The sequence below is a fragment of the Canis lupus genome, chromosome 14 (genome assembly GCF_048164855.1).
Source record: "Canis lupus baileyi chromosome 14, mCanLup2.hap1, whole genome shotgun sequence".
Lineage (NCBI taxonomy): Eukaryota > Metazoa > Chordata > Mammalia > Carnivora > Canidae > Canis > Canis lupus.
The window spans coordinates 60,976,965-60,990,847 of record NC_132851.1 but is presented as its reverse complement, the minus strand read 5'-3'; the positions used below and the strand labels follow the sequence as shown (position 1 = coordinate 60,990,847).

Sequence of the window (13,883 nt, the reverse complement as noted above, 5' to 3'; positions counted from 1 at the left end):
GGATCATACTCTGAGCCAAAGGCAGACGCACAACCGCTGAGCCACCCAGGCATCCTCCAATTTCCTTTAATAAGCAAAGTAAGAATTCCAGATATCTCTTTTAAAACAATAAATCTCTTCTAATAAACAGTTTTGATATCAAGGTTCATGAACCCATGGGCTACCATTCAAGTTGAAATATCTTATTCACAAAAAATATGAATTATCAAGTACCTTGCTAGTGATTAACATCACCTAGGAGCTTGTTAAAAAATGCAGATTTTTAAAAATGCAGATTATTTCAGATCCTACTCATTTAAACAAGTCTCCCTTGTTTGACTTATATTAAGACAAATAAGAATTCTTAACATGGATATAAAAAAGATTCCTATAATAAAATGTCCCCGATGCCATGGATGTTTCACACATTCATCACAATAAATGAACATTCACTGTCATGCACTTTTTGTTTTCTATCCATTATTATAAATTATTAAAGATATGTTATCCCATCAGTTTGCAAAAAAAAAAATGATGGGAGAGTGCAATTAAAGATTCTACATAGTTTGGGGCACCTGAGTGGCTCAGCTGGTTAAGCCTCTGCCTTCAGGTCAGGTCAGGGTCCTGGGGTCAAGCCTTGCATTCGACTCCCTGCTCAGGGGGAGTCTGCTTCTCCCTCTCCCTCTGCACCCCCACCCCTGCTCACATTCTCTCTTGATTTCGCTCTCAAGTAAATCTTTAAAAAAAAAAATTCTACCAAGTTTTATATCAACTGCAACTACTCATCTACTCAGTTTAACTCTTTAACCCCCTTCAAAATCCTCACTAGGGGCACCTCGGTGATTCAGTGGTAGAGCGTCTACCTTTGGCTCAGGTTGTGATTCCAGGGTTCTAGGATGGAGTCCTGCATCAAGCTCCCTGTAGGGAGCCTGCTTCTCCGTCTGCCTATGTCTCTGCCAATCTGTCTCTCACAAATAAATAAATAAAATCTTAAAAGAAAAAAAAAATCCTCTCTAAACTCCCAAGCCTAGAATTTCAGTGAGCAAAAGGTTGAAAGCACTTCAGTTACCAATCTCTAGAAAATAGCTGGCCATCTGCTCTATCATCTATTCAATTTTAAGAATATGATTTACTAACAATGTACTATTAAAATGATATTACTAAGAATGTACTATAAAAATGATAAAATTGTATAATAATGAAGTTATGGGCTGCCCTGGTGGCGCAGCGGTTTAGCGCCGCCTGCAGCCCAGGGCGTGATCCTGGAGACCCTGGATCGAGTCCCACGTCAGGCTCTCTGCATGTAGCCTGCTTCTCCCTCTGCCTGTGTCTCGGCCTCCCTGTCTCTATGAATAAATAAATAAAATCATTAAAAAATAATAGTAATAATGAAGTTATAATGATCCTATATAACAAAAGAATGCATTTTTTCTTAATATTCCAACGTTTCATTCATTTAGCGTATGTAGCATATCTGGCTGTATCCTGACAAAGGATAGCCATGACAGTAAGCATAATCATCATAAAATGGCCAATAGATTTCTTAAGTACCCTGACTGCTCCTTGTTGTACACTCTGAATTTCCCCTCAAAAGAGCCCCCCACCTTGAACTAGTGACAACTACCTACCATTCCTATTATTTACATCTCGTAGATCAGATAGGGATAAAGTGGTAGGACATGTAGTACTGAAGCAATGACCCAAGAAAGCTCTTAATTTCTCCACAAGAATTTTAAACTCCTATTTTCCACCTCTTGTACTTTTACACCCAGCCTTTGGGAGATCCTGCCCAAGTCAGTCAGCCTACAGATAGAGAAGTGGAAAAAGAGTGTGTACGCCCAAGAGAAAGAGAAAGTTGTTTTAATTTCTATTACCATATGACAGAAATCTAGAGGCACTGAACGTGGAAATACTGTAATACCTAGTAGACAAGTTCCATATCAATGTATTTCAAGTACATGGGCAGCCGCGGTGGCTTAGCGGTTTAGCGCCACCTTCAGCCCAAGGTGTGATCCTGGAGACCCAGGATCGAGTCCCATGTCAGGCTCCTGGCATGGAGCCTGCTTCTCTCTCTGCCTGCCTCTCTCTATCTCTCTCTCTGTCTCTAATTTAAAAAAAAAAAAAAACTTAAAAAAAAATCCATATATATGTATTTCAAGTACATCAGACATCAGTGTTTAAATAACCTGTTCACTAGAATGAAAATCTAAGAATTGGGACCCCTGGGTGGCTTGGCAGTTAAGCACATCTGCCTCCAGTTCAGGGTGTGATCCTGGAGTCCAGGGATCAAGTCCTGCATCAGGCTCCCTGCATGGAGCCTGCTTCTCCCTCTGCCTGTGTCTCTGCCTCTCTGTGTGTGTCTCTCATGAATAAATCTTTAAAAAAAAAAAAATTTAAGAATTTATAACATTAAAACCTGAAATACATTTCCATACAGTAATCAGATTTGTATTCATTTAGAATACAATCAATATGAAGCTGGGAAGCATATTTACTAAGATATATAAATCTTACTCAAATGTATTTATAATACTCAAAAGCATATAATTATAAAAAAAAAAAAATCACAAGACAACCTTACTAACATCCCACATCTCAAAGTATTTCATAATTCAACTAAAGCATGTTCAGAAAAAAAGCAGGTATTTTTTTTTTTAAAGACAAACTTGTATATACAAAAATTAGTACCTGATCCATCTGTGCCTGAACCAGATCTAACAGATCCATCTGTGAAGGAAACGGATTCAGAATCAGAGTCGCTAGCTTCACTTCGAGTATCATAATCATTTCCCTCTTCCTTCTGGTCTCTCTCATCCTGTTCATATTCTTCCTCCTCCTCCTCCTCCTCCTCTTCTTCCTCCTCCTCCTCCTCTTCTTCCTCCTCCTCCTCCTCTTCTCCATCTTCATCTACTTCTTCATCTTCCTCTGCATCTTCTTCTACTTCTTCATCTTCCTCCACATCTTCCACCCCTTCCTCTTCATTCTCAGTATTATTGCCTTGTTCATCAGAAGAACCACTGCTGCCAGTCTCATGGTCAGAGCCATATTCTTCAGAGTTTACTTCTTCCTTAGAAGATTGGCTGGATCTGCTTGCACGTCTATCCACTTCAAGCCCAATTCTCTGATGTTTAAAGAAAAAGGGAATCAGCAGTCATATAACAGACAAGGTCAGAGTGAATAAATAGTTCTAAAGCCTCAATAAGAATTGCTTTGTTTTACATCTGCAATAACACTTACTACCTCAGAACCATCTGGTGTAGGGGATTTGGTCCTCCTTTCAGGATCTCTTTTCCGTAGACAAGTTTTTTCAGGTTGACTCTTATAAGGTTCTCTAGAAGCACTGCTAGACAAACGAATCTTCCGATCAGCTTCTAAACGCTTGCTTCTTTCAGATCTTTGATATTCCTCATTTTTATACTCTCCAACTGACTTTCCCTTTGTACTAACTATTCTTTTGTTATTGCTAACAGATGAGCTCAATGGCTTAGAAAGCAACTGTCTTGAATGAACAGAAGGTTTTTGTCGCTTGATGTCAGTAGATTCCATTCGGTCACTTTTTCTTTTTGATCCTTAAAAATACAATTTAAAGAAAGCATATAAAAGTATTTTAGGCATTCTATTTGTTTCACCAAAGACTGACAGATAATATGTATCAGAGAAAAAAAAAAAGGCTAATTTCTTTAAAATGTTTTCTAAAATGTTAATCATTAAAAAAAGCTTGCAAATATAAATATTACACATTTGAAAAACAATAGATCACTTTTATTCATATAGAATTGGGTACCATAGTTTGTTATGATTGTACTTTGGTGTTAACAGATTCAAGGAATAAGAAAAAAAAGTCACTTTCTTAATAAATTAAATCTTTATTTAAACTTATTTTAACAAAATTTAAAAATATTACATACCCTTCTTCTCGTTTTTATCTTGTTCACTCTCTGGATTATAAAGTTCATCATCCTGTTCTGGTACTTCAGTCAAAATATCATCAAGAACATTAAGTTCTCCATCTGAAAGCAAAGAATTAAAAATAGGGAAAAATCATTACCATGAAGCATTTATCTTCTACTACTACTATGTTGGGTCTAAGTAAATATGAAAACATAACCCTCAAAGACCTTTTATTTCAGGACCAAATACAAGACTAATTCTATAAAACCATTCACAGTAAAGAACATGATACAGACCTACAAAGCCAGGAGTAGTATACACCCACCCCATAGGATATGAAAGGATAAACTACGAAAAAAGAAAATGTCAAGAACTTCTATATCTGTATCTCATCACATAATTTCTCATTTTTCTAACTGCTCTAAAACGTACACAAAATATTAGTACAGAAATACATGCAGGTAACATAAACACACACACTTAAATAAGGATGTGTACTCAAGATACTTATTGATTACCAAGAAAAAATAATTTTAAGTAGAGGAAGATGACAGATTCAAACTTAACCAAGGTGAGTCAAATCAGTATCACAGACCACCTGGCATGATGCACACATCTGTGATATTCAAACTCTGAACCTATATGTGAGAAAATATCAAATAAACCAAAATGAAAGGTCATGCACTACAAGCAGTAAGAAATTACTCCAGATTAAAGGAGGATAAAAAAGACATGATAACTGAATAAAAAACATAACTGGGAAGCTAGTGAAATTATAATAAGGTCTATAAATATCACTGTTTCCTGATTTTGATAATACTATCATTAAGTAAATGTCCTAATTCTTAGGAAATACATACTTAAGTATTCAAGAACAAAAAAGTATTATGCCTGCAACTGACATTTGGTTCAGAAAAAGTGTCTGCATGTATCCACAGAGAAAATTAGGGGCAAATGACCTCAAGAAAAATAATATGGGAAGTCAACATTTGTGGAGTGGTTGAAAGGTAAAAAAAATAAAAATAAAAAATAATAATAATAACAATAATATTGTACTATTCTTATAGCTATTCTGTCCAAATGTCAACACACACACACACACACACAAAGAGTACTTTTGTGCTACACAATCAAAAGCATTTCAGGCTGCTGATACAAACTATGAAACATGTTAACTTATTTAGACAAGAGAACTACTGACTATAACTGACATACTAATGATCATGAAAACCTGTAACTCAGTATTTGCACTGCATCCTTAATTCCTGCCACATCCAACAGAACAAAATAAATCCTAGAAATACATGCAAATATTTACTACTTTATATTTTTTTTAATAGGGGTGCCTGGGTAGCTCAGCTGGTTAGGCATCTGCCTTCAGTTCAGGTCCTGGGACTGAGCCTCAGGTCCAACTCCCTCCTGCGGGGGCGGGGGGTGTGTCCTGCTTCTCTATCTGCCCCTGCTCATGCTCACTCTCAAATACAAAAAAATCTTTTTAAAAATAAAATAAATAAAATTGATTTTTTTTTTTAATAATACACTAAAGCTAATGGTAAATGCTTTGAACCTAAGCATTCTGGTGCTTATCTTCCCAAATTTAAAGTGTGGTAAAGGGAAATATAAAGTCATGAACACTGATGAGACAGGACAATTACATTTATGGTTCCAGTCAAAAAGCAAAGCCCATTCAAAATTATAGCAAGGGCTACTGACCTGACTTAAGGTCTATAAACAGGATAAATGAAACTAAAGTATCTCCAAAGGGGGACAGAAATCAGTGACTGAAGAGAACTAAAATATTTAATGTAGGTATATGAAAGAAAACAAGGTTACACAGGGTACAGAAAAAGTAACATCTCAGTATTTGGAGTCAGACACAGTTACTGTTTAAGAGAACATCTTCCTTAGTATTTTGAGTCAACAGTTGCTGCCAAGAACATCAAGGGGGCACCTGGGTGGCTCAGCCGCTGTGCACCCTGTCAAATAAATAAATCTTAAAAAAAAAAAAAAAAAGAGTGGACTTTACTATTTTTCTAAAATGAATATACATACTATATGGATTTCCTTACTTTAGCTCTCTAGTCAATAAAAAAGTAAATCCAACAATCTTCACAAAAATTACATTTCTAAACCAAAAAAAAAAAAAAACCTATCACAATGAAATAGGCAATTAAGTAAGTATAGTGCTACACAAATCTTTCCATGAAATTACTAGCTTTGTATTACAGAATCAACCGGAAAGCCTGAACATTTAAATGAAGTTATATACTTTATATATGCTAAATCTAACACAGAATGAAGGAACTGCTCAGGTTAATTTAAATCAATGCAAATTTCAGGCATATTTAAATCATGGGTTCCCTACAAAAAGGTATTGTTTTAAAAAGTCTTAACTGTATTAAGTCAAATGCAGAGACTGGCTGCTGTTTTTAAGCTACAAATTTTTAGGACAACAAATTTTAAGCAATACTTTTTTTTAACATTTGGCACTTTCACACGTATCTTATGTACATATATGAAACACCTAAAGTATGGTTTATCATCTATTACTTCACAGATACATAAGTATAGGGTGGCCAAATTCATGTCTAGAGATAGATGGGTACAAGCCTACAGTTCAGGTTTTCTAAATCTAGAGTTAAATTAGATGGGGAGTATTTAAAAAAAAAAAAAAAAAAACCTTTAAACAAAGTATAACAAAAATGCAAAATATTATTAAAGAGTCATGTTTAGGGGATCCCTGAGTGGCTCAGCGGTTTGGCGCCTGCCTTTGGCCCAGGGCGTGATCCTGGAGTCCTGGGATCAAGTCCCAAGTCGGGCTCCCAGCATGGAGCCCGCTTCTCCCTCCTCCTGTGTCTCTGCCTCTCTCTCAATCTCTGTGTCTATCATGAATAAATAAATAAATCTTAAAAAAAAAAAACTAATGTACCACAGAGCTCTGTATAATTGACATTATAGCATCTTGAAATTTACTTTAAGATCAAACACTACATCCTCACTTAACGGTCCACTTACTTTTATCCATTTTATATTTCATGATATCAATAATCGAACTGTGGGGGCAGCCCTGGTGGCGCAGCGGTTTAGCGCTGCCTGCAGCCCAGGGTGTAATCCTGGAGACCTGGGATCGAGTTCCACAGCGGGCTCCCTGCATGGAGCCTGCTTCTCTCTCTGCCTGTGTCTCTGCCTCTGTGTGTGTGTGTGTGTCTCTCATGAATAAATAAATAAAATCTTAAAGGAAAAAAAAACATTAAAAAAAAATAATCGAACTGTGGTATTTAATCACAGTACTGGCAAAAGACCTACAGAACAAATTCAGCCTATGGTTTATTTATCAGTAAGAATGGTTTTTGCATCCTAAAGAGGTTATGTTTAAAAGGGGGTGGGGGGGGACATAGAACAACATGTGACAAAAAACCCTTATGTGGCCCCCAAAGCCTAAAATATTATTTACTATCTGACCCTTTACAAAAAAAGTATGCCAAGCCTTAATATAAATGGCATTTTAAACTGTTTTCTCCATTACTAAAACCCCTTATATATATATTTACTTAAATATAATATACAGGAAAAAGATCTGGATCTAGAAGAAAGAAAATCCAGGTTATCATATAAGAGCTAGGTATCTTCAGGAAGGTCCCAGTCTGAGCTCCACAGTTTCTTCACTTCTGGTAAGAGGCATTTAGAATAAAAAGACCAGTGTTTGGGGAAAGGAAAAGGAGCACACTTATTTGAATGTGTTTTAACCTATAAGCCATTCCGTATCACTATCAGATTCTAATAAGCCCTGCCTGCCACAAACCTTGTGTTCATGACTAGGGTACATGATAACACAAAATCTGGTCCAGAACACAAAAATCCTCTTCTTTTTTTAATAAACAAATAAATACATGTTCCGAGTACCTATTGCTGTATAACTACAAATCCCCAAACTTAGTGGCTAAAACAATATAATCATTTGTTATTTATTTCTGCTGATGGTTCTGGTGCTCAACTAAGGTCTCTCATGTGTTTGCAGTTCAGAGGGTGGCTAGGGCTAGAATCACCTGAAGCCTTGTTCATTCCGTGTCTGGCTGGCACCTATACTGGGAAGACTCAAAACAGCTAAAGCTTCGAGGGCGTTTCTTTCTGTGGGCACTCTCCATCATGGCAGCTTCAAGGTAGGCAGACTTTTTACATGGTGGTTTAGAACTCTAAAGATGTATATCCCAAAAGAGAAAAGGCCAGGTAGAAGCTCAGGTCACTATTTTATTCAGAGGTAATCACAAAAGTCAACCCGAGTTTCAAACAGAGGAAAACAGACTCCACCTAATAGATGGTAGAAGTGTCAGATACTTGGTGGGTGTTTTCAACTATCACCAACCATCAACTTAGTTTTGTTTAAACTTAAGGATTTTAATTACAAATGTAAGGTGTGTTTTTAAAAACCGAAATACAGTTTTAAAAGGTTGAGTATTTACAGTACTGAGTTATTACAAAGCTAATTTAAGCTGCTTTCTCTGACCACTTCTTTCATTGGCTAGAAAAAGTACACTTTGTACATATTTCACTTTTTCAACCCAGAATGAAGTAATTATAAAGTAAACATATTTTTTAAGATTTTTTTAAAATTTATTTATTCATGAGAGACAGAGACAGAGGCAGAGACATGGGCAGAGGAAGAAGCAGGATCCATGCAGGGAGCCTGGCATGGGACTCATCCAGAGTCTCCAGGATCACGCCCTGGGCTGAAGGTGGCGCTAAACAACTGAACCACCCAGGCTGTCCTAAAGTAAACCGTTATTTTAATTTCTCAGAAGCTACTGCTGCTGAAGACTAATCATCACTGGAATATCCTTTTTGGGGAAAAAAAATTCTCTTAAGAGACAAAGTAACACCCAGTAGTTCTCTAGAGTGATCTTTAAAGTACCTTAATAAATTTAATTTTATTTAAAAAAACTTAATTTTTATTTTTAAAATAAATGCTTAATAATTTTGAATCACTGTCTTAAAATATACTGTATATTATATTATCATTCTGTGTATTTTACATTCAATTCCTTCATAGTAGCCTGACAGCTGCACCCCAACCTAAGACTATTAATAAAAAGTGAAATGGGGATCCCTGGGTGGCGCAGCAGTTTGGCGCCTGCCTTTGGCCCAGGGCGCGATCCTGGAGACCCGGGATCGAATCCCACGTCGGGCTCCCGGTGCATGGAGCCTGCTTCTCCCTCTGCCTGTGTCTCTGCCTCTCTTTCTCTCTCTGTGACTATCATAAATAAATAAAAATTTTAAAAAAAAAAGTGAAATGAACAAAGGTTAACAAATGTCAGATTAAGAAGAATTCTATGAACATACACAATTCACATACTACAAAAATAACTAGTAATATTTGAGATAAAGCACTTCATGTAGTCTTTGGGTAAGTCTGTATAAAGAATACAATATTTTGGGGATCCCTGGGTGGCTCAGCGGTTTAGTGCCTGCCTTCGGCCCAGGGCGCGATCCTGGAGTCCCAGGATCAAGTCCCACGTCGGGTTCCTGGTATGGAACCTGCTTCTCTCTCTGCCTGTGTCTCTGCCTCTCTATGTCTGTCATGAATAAATAAATAAAATCTTTAAAAAAAAACAAAAAAAGAATACAATATTTTTTAAATTATTTTAAAAATTCAAAACTGTTTAAGATGCCACAAAATGAATTTTGTCACAATTAGCTCAAAATTATTCATTAAATAGTACTGCTATTTACAACTAAAATTCATCCAAAAGTTATACCCTAACAATTATAATATGAATCTAGCTCTTAGACACTGTTGTGAAGACTACAAGGATTCAATACAAAAATGCACACACCTTGCATTTTTAGAAGGGCTATTTGGTCATTCAAGACCCAGATTCTCACCTGCAAGCAACCAGCAGGAGCAGTCCTGATACAGAGAAGGTGGAGTATGTCAAGGTTTACAAAAGACAATCTGGGTTTATGCCTGGTAAATATATGTGTGTGTGTGTGTGTGTGTGTGTGTGTGTATATATACACACACACACAAATACTGCCTGCACACAAACTATCCTTGCTCTTTTACTTTTCTTTAGCCTAACACCTACATTAACTATTAAACAAGTACTTTATCTGCCTGACCCCAGTATGCAGTAACTCCCAAATAATGTTAAATAGCTGCAAAAAAATTTGGCATGTAAGAGACTTTATGAAATAGAAATAGCAAGGACAATCCTACACAATTCTAGTGGATTAACTACTTCAACAAAATTCAAGCACCATGTTGTCCAATCTTCCAAAGTTTCAAGAGGATTCCCAAACTCGTATTTCCATTTGAAACTGACTTAAATGTTGCTTCAAAAATAAAACAAAAATGAAAAAAATAAAATAAAACAAAAATGCAGGTTGCTGCTAGCTTGACTCCTCTGGGGAAGTGCAATCATCTGTGAAAAATTCAGTGCTCTTAGCATTATACCGGAATTACACCTTAATCTTGAAATTCCTGGCCCAGGAAGGCCAAAAACCTTAACTCTGGGGTTATCAGTGTAGAAAATTAACCTTTATCTGAGACACAGCCTAAAGCTTCTGGATCAGGAGATACAAAGTATTATTTATTTGAGGGTCCAGAAACAAACTAAGACCTAGAGTACTTAAACAAAGAAAACCTGGCAGTTAAATATACTACACATCCTGTTTTACAACACAGAACACCGAAATACACTGTATCTTTTAATTCATTTAATATAGTTTTAATGGGCTTTGACACCAAGATTTTCTGGAACCTCCCCTTCTGTTACATTTAACATTAGACCAGTCTCAGTTACTGTTTTGTCATTCAAAACTGTCATTCCGCTAAATGAAGTGTAGAGACTTAACATTTTCCGCCCCACCCAAATTTGCTGCTCTCCAATAAGCATACAATCTGAAGTCTAAGGAGAGCATTTTAAATTTTTTATCCTATTTCTATTGAGTAGAACAAATACACTGGAATACCAAATACATAGTCCATGCTTTCTAAAACTCTAACTAAAGTGGACCAAAATAAGGTCAACCTTTGGGGCACCTGGGTGGCACAGGGCGAGATTCCGGGGGTCCTGAGATACGAGTCCCACATTGAGCTCCCCGCAGGGATCCTGCTTCTCCCTTTGCCTGTCTCTCTCTCTATCTCTATCTGTATCTCTCCCCCTCATAAATATATAAATAAATAAAATATTTTAAAAACAGTCAACCTTTTTCTAAAGGTTGTTCTACTACGTACATAGAACATGTGTATGTATATACAACCGTGTGTGCATGTTTATATGTACTTGCCTGTGTGACTGTGTGTACAAATTAAGTGGAGAAAACTCTTAGCTTTGGATAGAAGTAACAAATGTCTCACAGTTACCAATGAAGTCCAACCTTGGAAGTCATTTATTCAAGGCACTGAGTCATGATTAACTGTTCACCAAGAATCTGGTGAACAAGAGAGACACACTCTTGGCCCTGATGGAGCTTTCAATCTGGTAATGTGGAAAGCACGTTACTTATTAAAGTGGTAACTCATTATCCTCATTTTGGATATATTAAACTTTTACATTGTTTTTCAGAGAGAACTTCCTAAGAGCTTAAGAAATAAAATGAACACAAGAGGTTTAAAATAGAAAAGACATGCATTCCTTACATAGAAAAACTACCATTATTTAACACCACCAACATTCCAGTATCTTTCAAATCCACTTTTTGGACATAGAATCACCACAGGAATCAGAGGGAGTTGGCAATTTGTCATATATAGGTTTCAGCTTCTAAGTATGGGTATTATAGAGCATTATAAAAGTTAATGTCTGTTATACAGTTAAGGTACAAAGCCCAATAATCCAAGGACTCTATAACCAAGTCTTTTAACTGTTCTGTGACTAACAGCAAATTTCTGCAACTTAAATTCAGTTCTTATCATGATTCTACACCATTCATGAAATCATCGAAGGCCTGTGACAAGTCTAAGATTCTTACAGAGCTTAACTTTATAATTTCGTAATGCTTCATATAAGATTACTAATGACAGTAAGTACTTCACTTCCCACTTTTTCTTGTTGAAGTATGGGAAGGAAGAGTGAATTAGGTATTCTGATTCTGCTTATTATTCTAGTTGTGTGACAATGATTAAGTGAGACACCTTGGACCTTAGTTTCCTGATTTGCAAAATAAGTTATCCTAGAAATCTTACTACACAATAAACAATTCCAAGTTTGTATTTGCTAGCTTTCCCAGTAAACTAGAGACAATCTTTGATCTAAACTATAAAGGTAAGCACTTATATCAGAGATTTTAAAATAGATGTAAATTCAACTACAGAAATTAAGTTTTTTAAAAACTACACAAATGTAAGGTCTTTCAAAAGCTAGAGGACTTATCCTAAGTATTGCTAATAGGTGGCATTTTAAGTCCCTAAAAATGTTATAAAGTGTGTTTGGATTGCACTAAATCCATTTCAAAAAAAAAATTTTTTTAAACATAACCTACTTCTCTTCCACAATGTACATTACATTACTGTGTCTCCATCATCACTGGCAACAATTATGTTCGTTTTAACAATGAATTCTTGGGAAGTACTTGACTTTTACTCATTTTGTATTTGGTCTATTTCACCCACCACAACCACCACCCACTCCCACACACACAGCTCACAGATTACACTCTGATACAAATGGTGACCGAATTAATTTTTATTAATTAAAATCATCTACTTTAATAACTGACTTTACTAGTAATTAAAAGCAGTTTCTTCTCATCACTATCACCGTGCAACCTGAAGTGCACATTCCTTTCAAACTTCTGGGGGGGGGGGGTAAGATTTAATGAAAATTCCTTACACTACTACAACCCAATCACTAAATTGCCTTAAGACAGCATCAGTATCTTAAAACATATTCCCACGCACCACTTCCCAAGCCTGTCCCTACTCTTGAGCAGTTTGCTGAAGCACGAAGACTCTTCTTCCTCTTAAAGAGAAAAATTAGAGAGATCATGGCCTAAATGCAACTTGACCCTAGGATCCATTTAACGAACCCCCCACCCCCAGGTTAATTAGCCACACAGACAAGTAGATCTGTGAGACACAGAGCAGCAGCTGTGCCATATATATATATATATATATATATATATATATTTTTTTTTTTTTTTTTATCAACTATAACCTTTCCAAAACTACCAAGGTAATCTTAAAGTCAGAAAAAGACTCCCCCTAAAAGCAGCATCCAGTCCAGATCACTCGCTAGACGGGTAATGATCCGGGATATGTATTAATACCTGTAGGCCTGGGAGGTCGGCATTTCAAAGCACATGACATTCCATTCTGCCAACACCAGTTCTTCCTGTATTTCACTGTAATGTTATTCCTACAGCTTTCTATAAATCACTCCCATTTGTTCCCGGTCGTATCCTTTGGGGGCTAGCACAATTTGTTTCTATCAGAATAGTGGCCAGGATTTTCTTTCTTTCTTTTCTTTTCTTTCTTTTTTTTTTTTTTTTTTTTTGCCAAGTCTAAATCAGATTAAGTATCTTTCCAAACATAATGTCTTCCAAAATAAGGGTTCGGAAACAAACAAACAAACAAAAAACCAAAAGAGCGATTCTTGCCCCTTTGCCTGTTTAACAGGAAGCGCCGTAAGTAACTCGGTAGGTATTTTTCGGGATCCACTACTGCACCTGCACAACTTCTTAAACACCGCTCTCACTCGGCTACCAGTTTTGATCGCGCCATTAAGAGCTTTTCGAAATTCTGCCTAAAAGAAAAGAGCCGTTCGGAAAATACGCATTACATCCGCGGCCAGCATCCCACCGGGAAATAAACCTGGGGGCCGGCCACTCACAACAGGCCCTCTCGGCCGCGCCCAGGGCTGCCAAACGGAAAGCCGAGAGGGGAACGGGATCAAGAACCAGCACCCTAGGCGACGGGGAGCGCCAGGTCAGACGGGCACCGAGGACCAAAAGGCGGGCCTGGTCTCTTCCAGGGAGTGCGGGAGTCTCGGAGGGGCAGCGGCGGCCGGGCGCGG

At 37.0% G+C, this 13,883-nt stretch overlaps 1 protein-coding gene across 11 annotated transcripts in view; it reads right to left on the bottom strand.

Moving 5' to 3' along the window:
* YTHDC1 (YTH N6-methyladenosine RNA binding protein C1) overlaps positions 1–13,883 on the bottom strand; it is a 39,445-nt gene that overhangs the window by 25,101 nt on the left and 461 nt on the right. Inside the window, exons 1-4 of one of the 11 annotated variants that reach the window (XM_072775250.1) lie at positions 13,138–13,280; positions 3,888–3,989; positions 3,217–3,548; positions 2,668–3,100 (exon numbers count right to left, since the gene is read on the bottom strand). In XM_072775250.1, the coding sequence (XP_072631351.1) occupies positions 2,668–3,100; positions 3,217–3,548; positions 3,888–3,989; positions 13,138–13,177 (907 nt within the window). In that variant the 5' untranslated portion in view covers positions 13,178–13,280. Of the gene's footprint in view, positions 1–2,667; positions 3,101–3,216; positions 3,549–3,887; positions 3,990–13,137; positions 13,281–13,883 lie in introns of those variants that run through there. The other 10 variants (XM_072775243.1, XM_072775246.1, XM_072775251.1 and 7 more) reach the window with 10 other exon arrangements.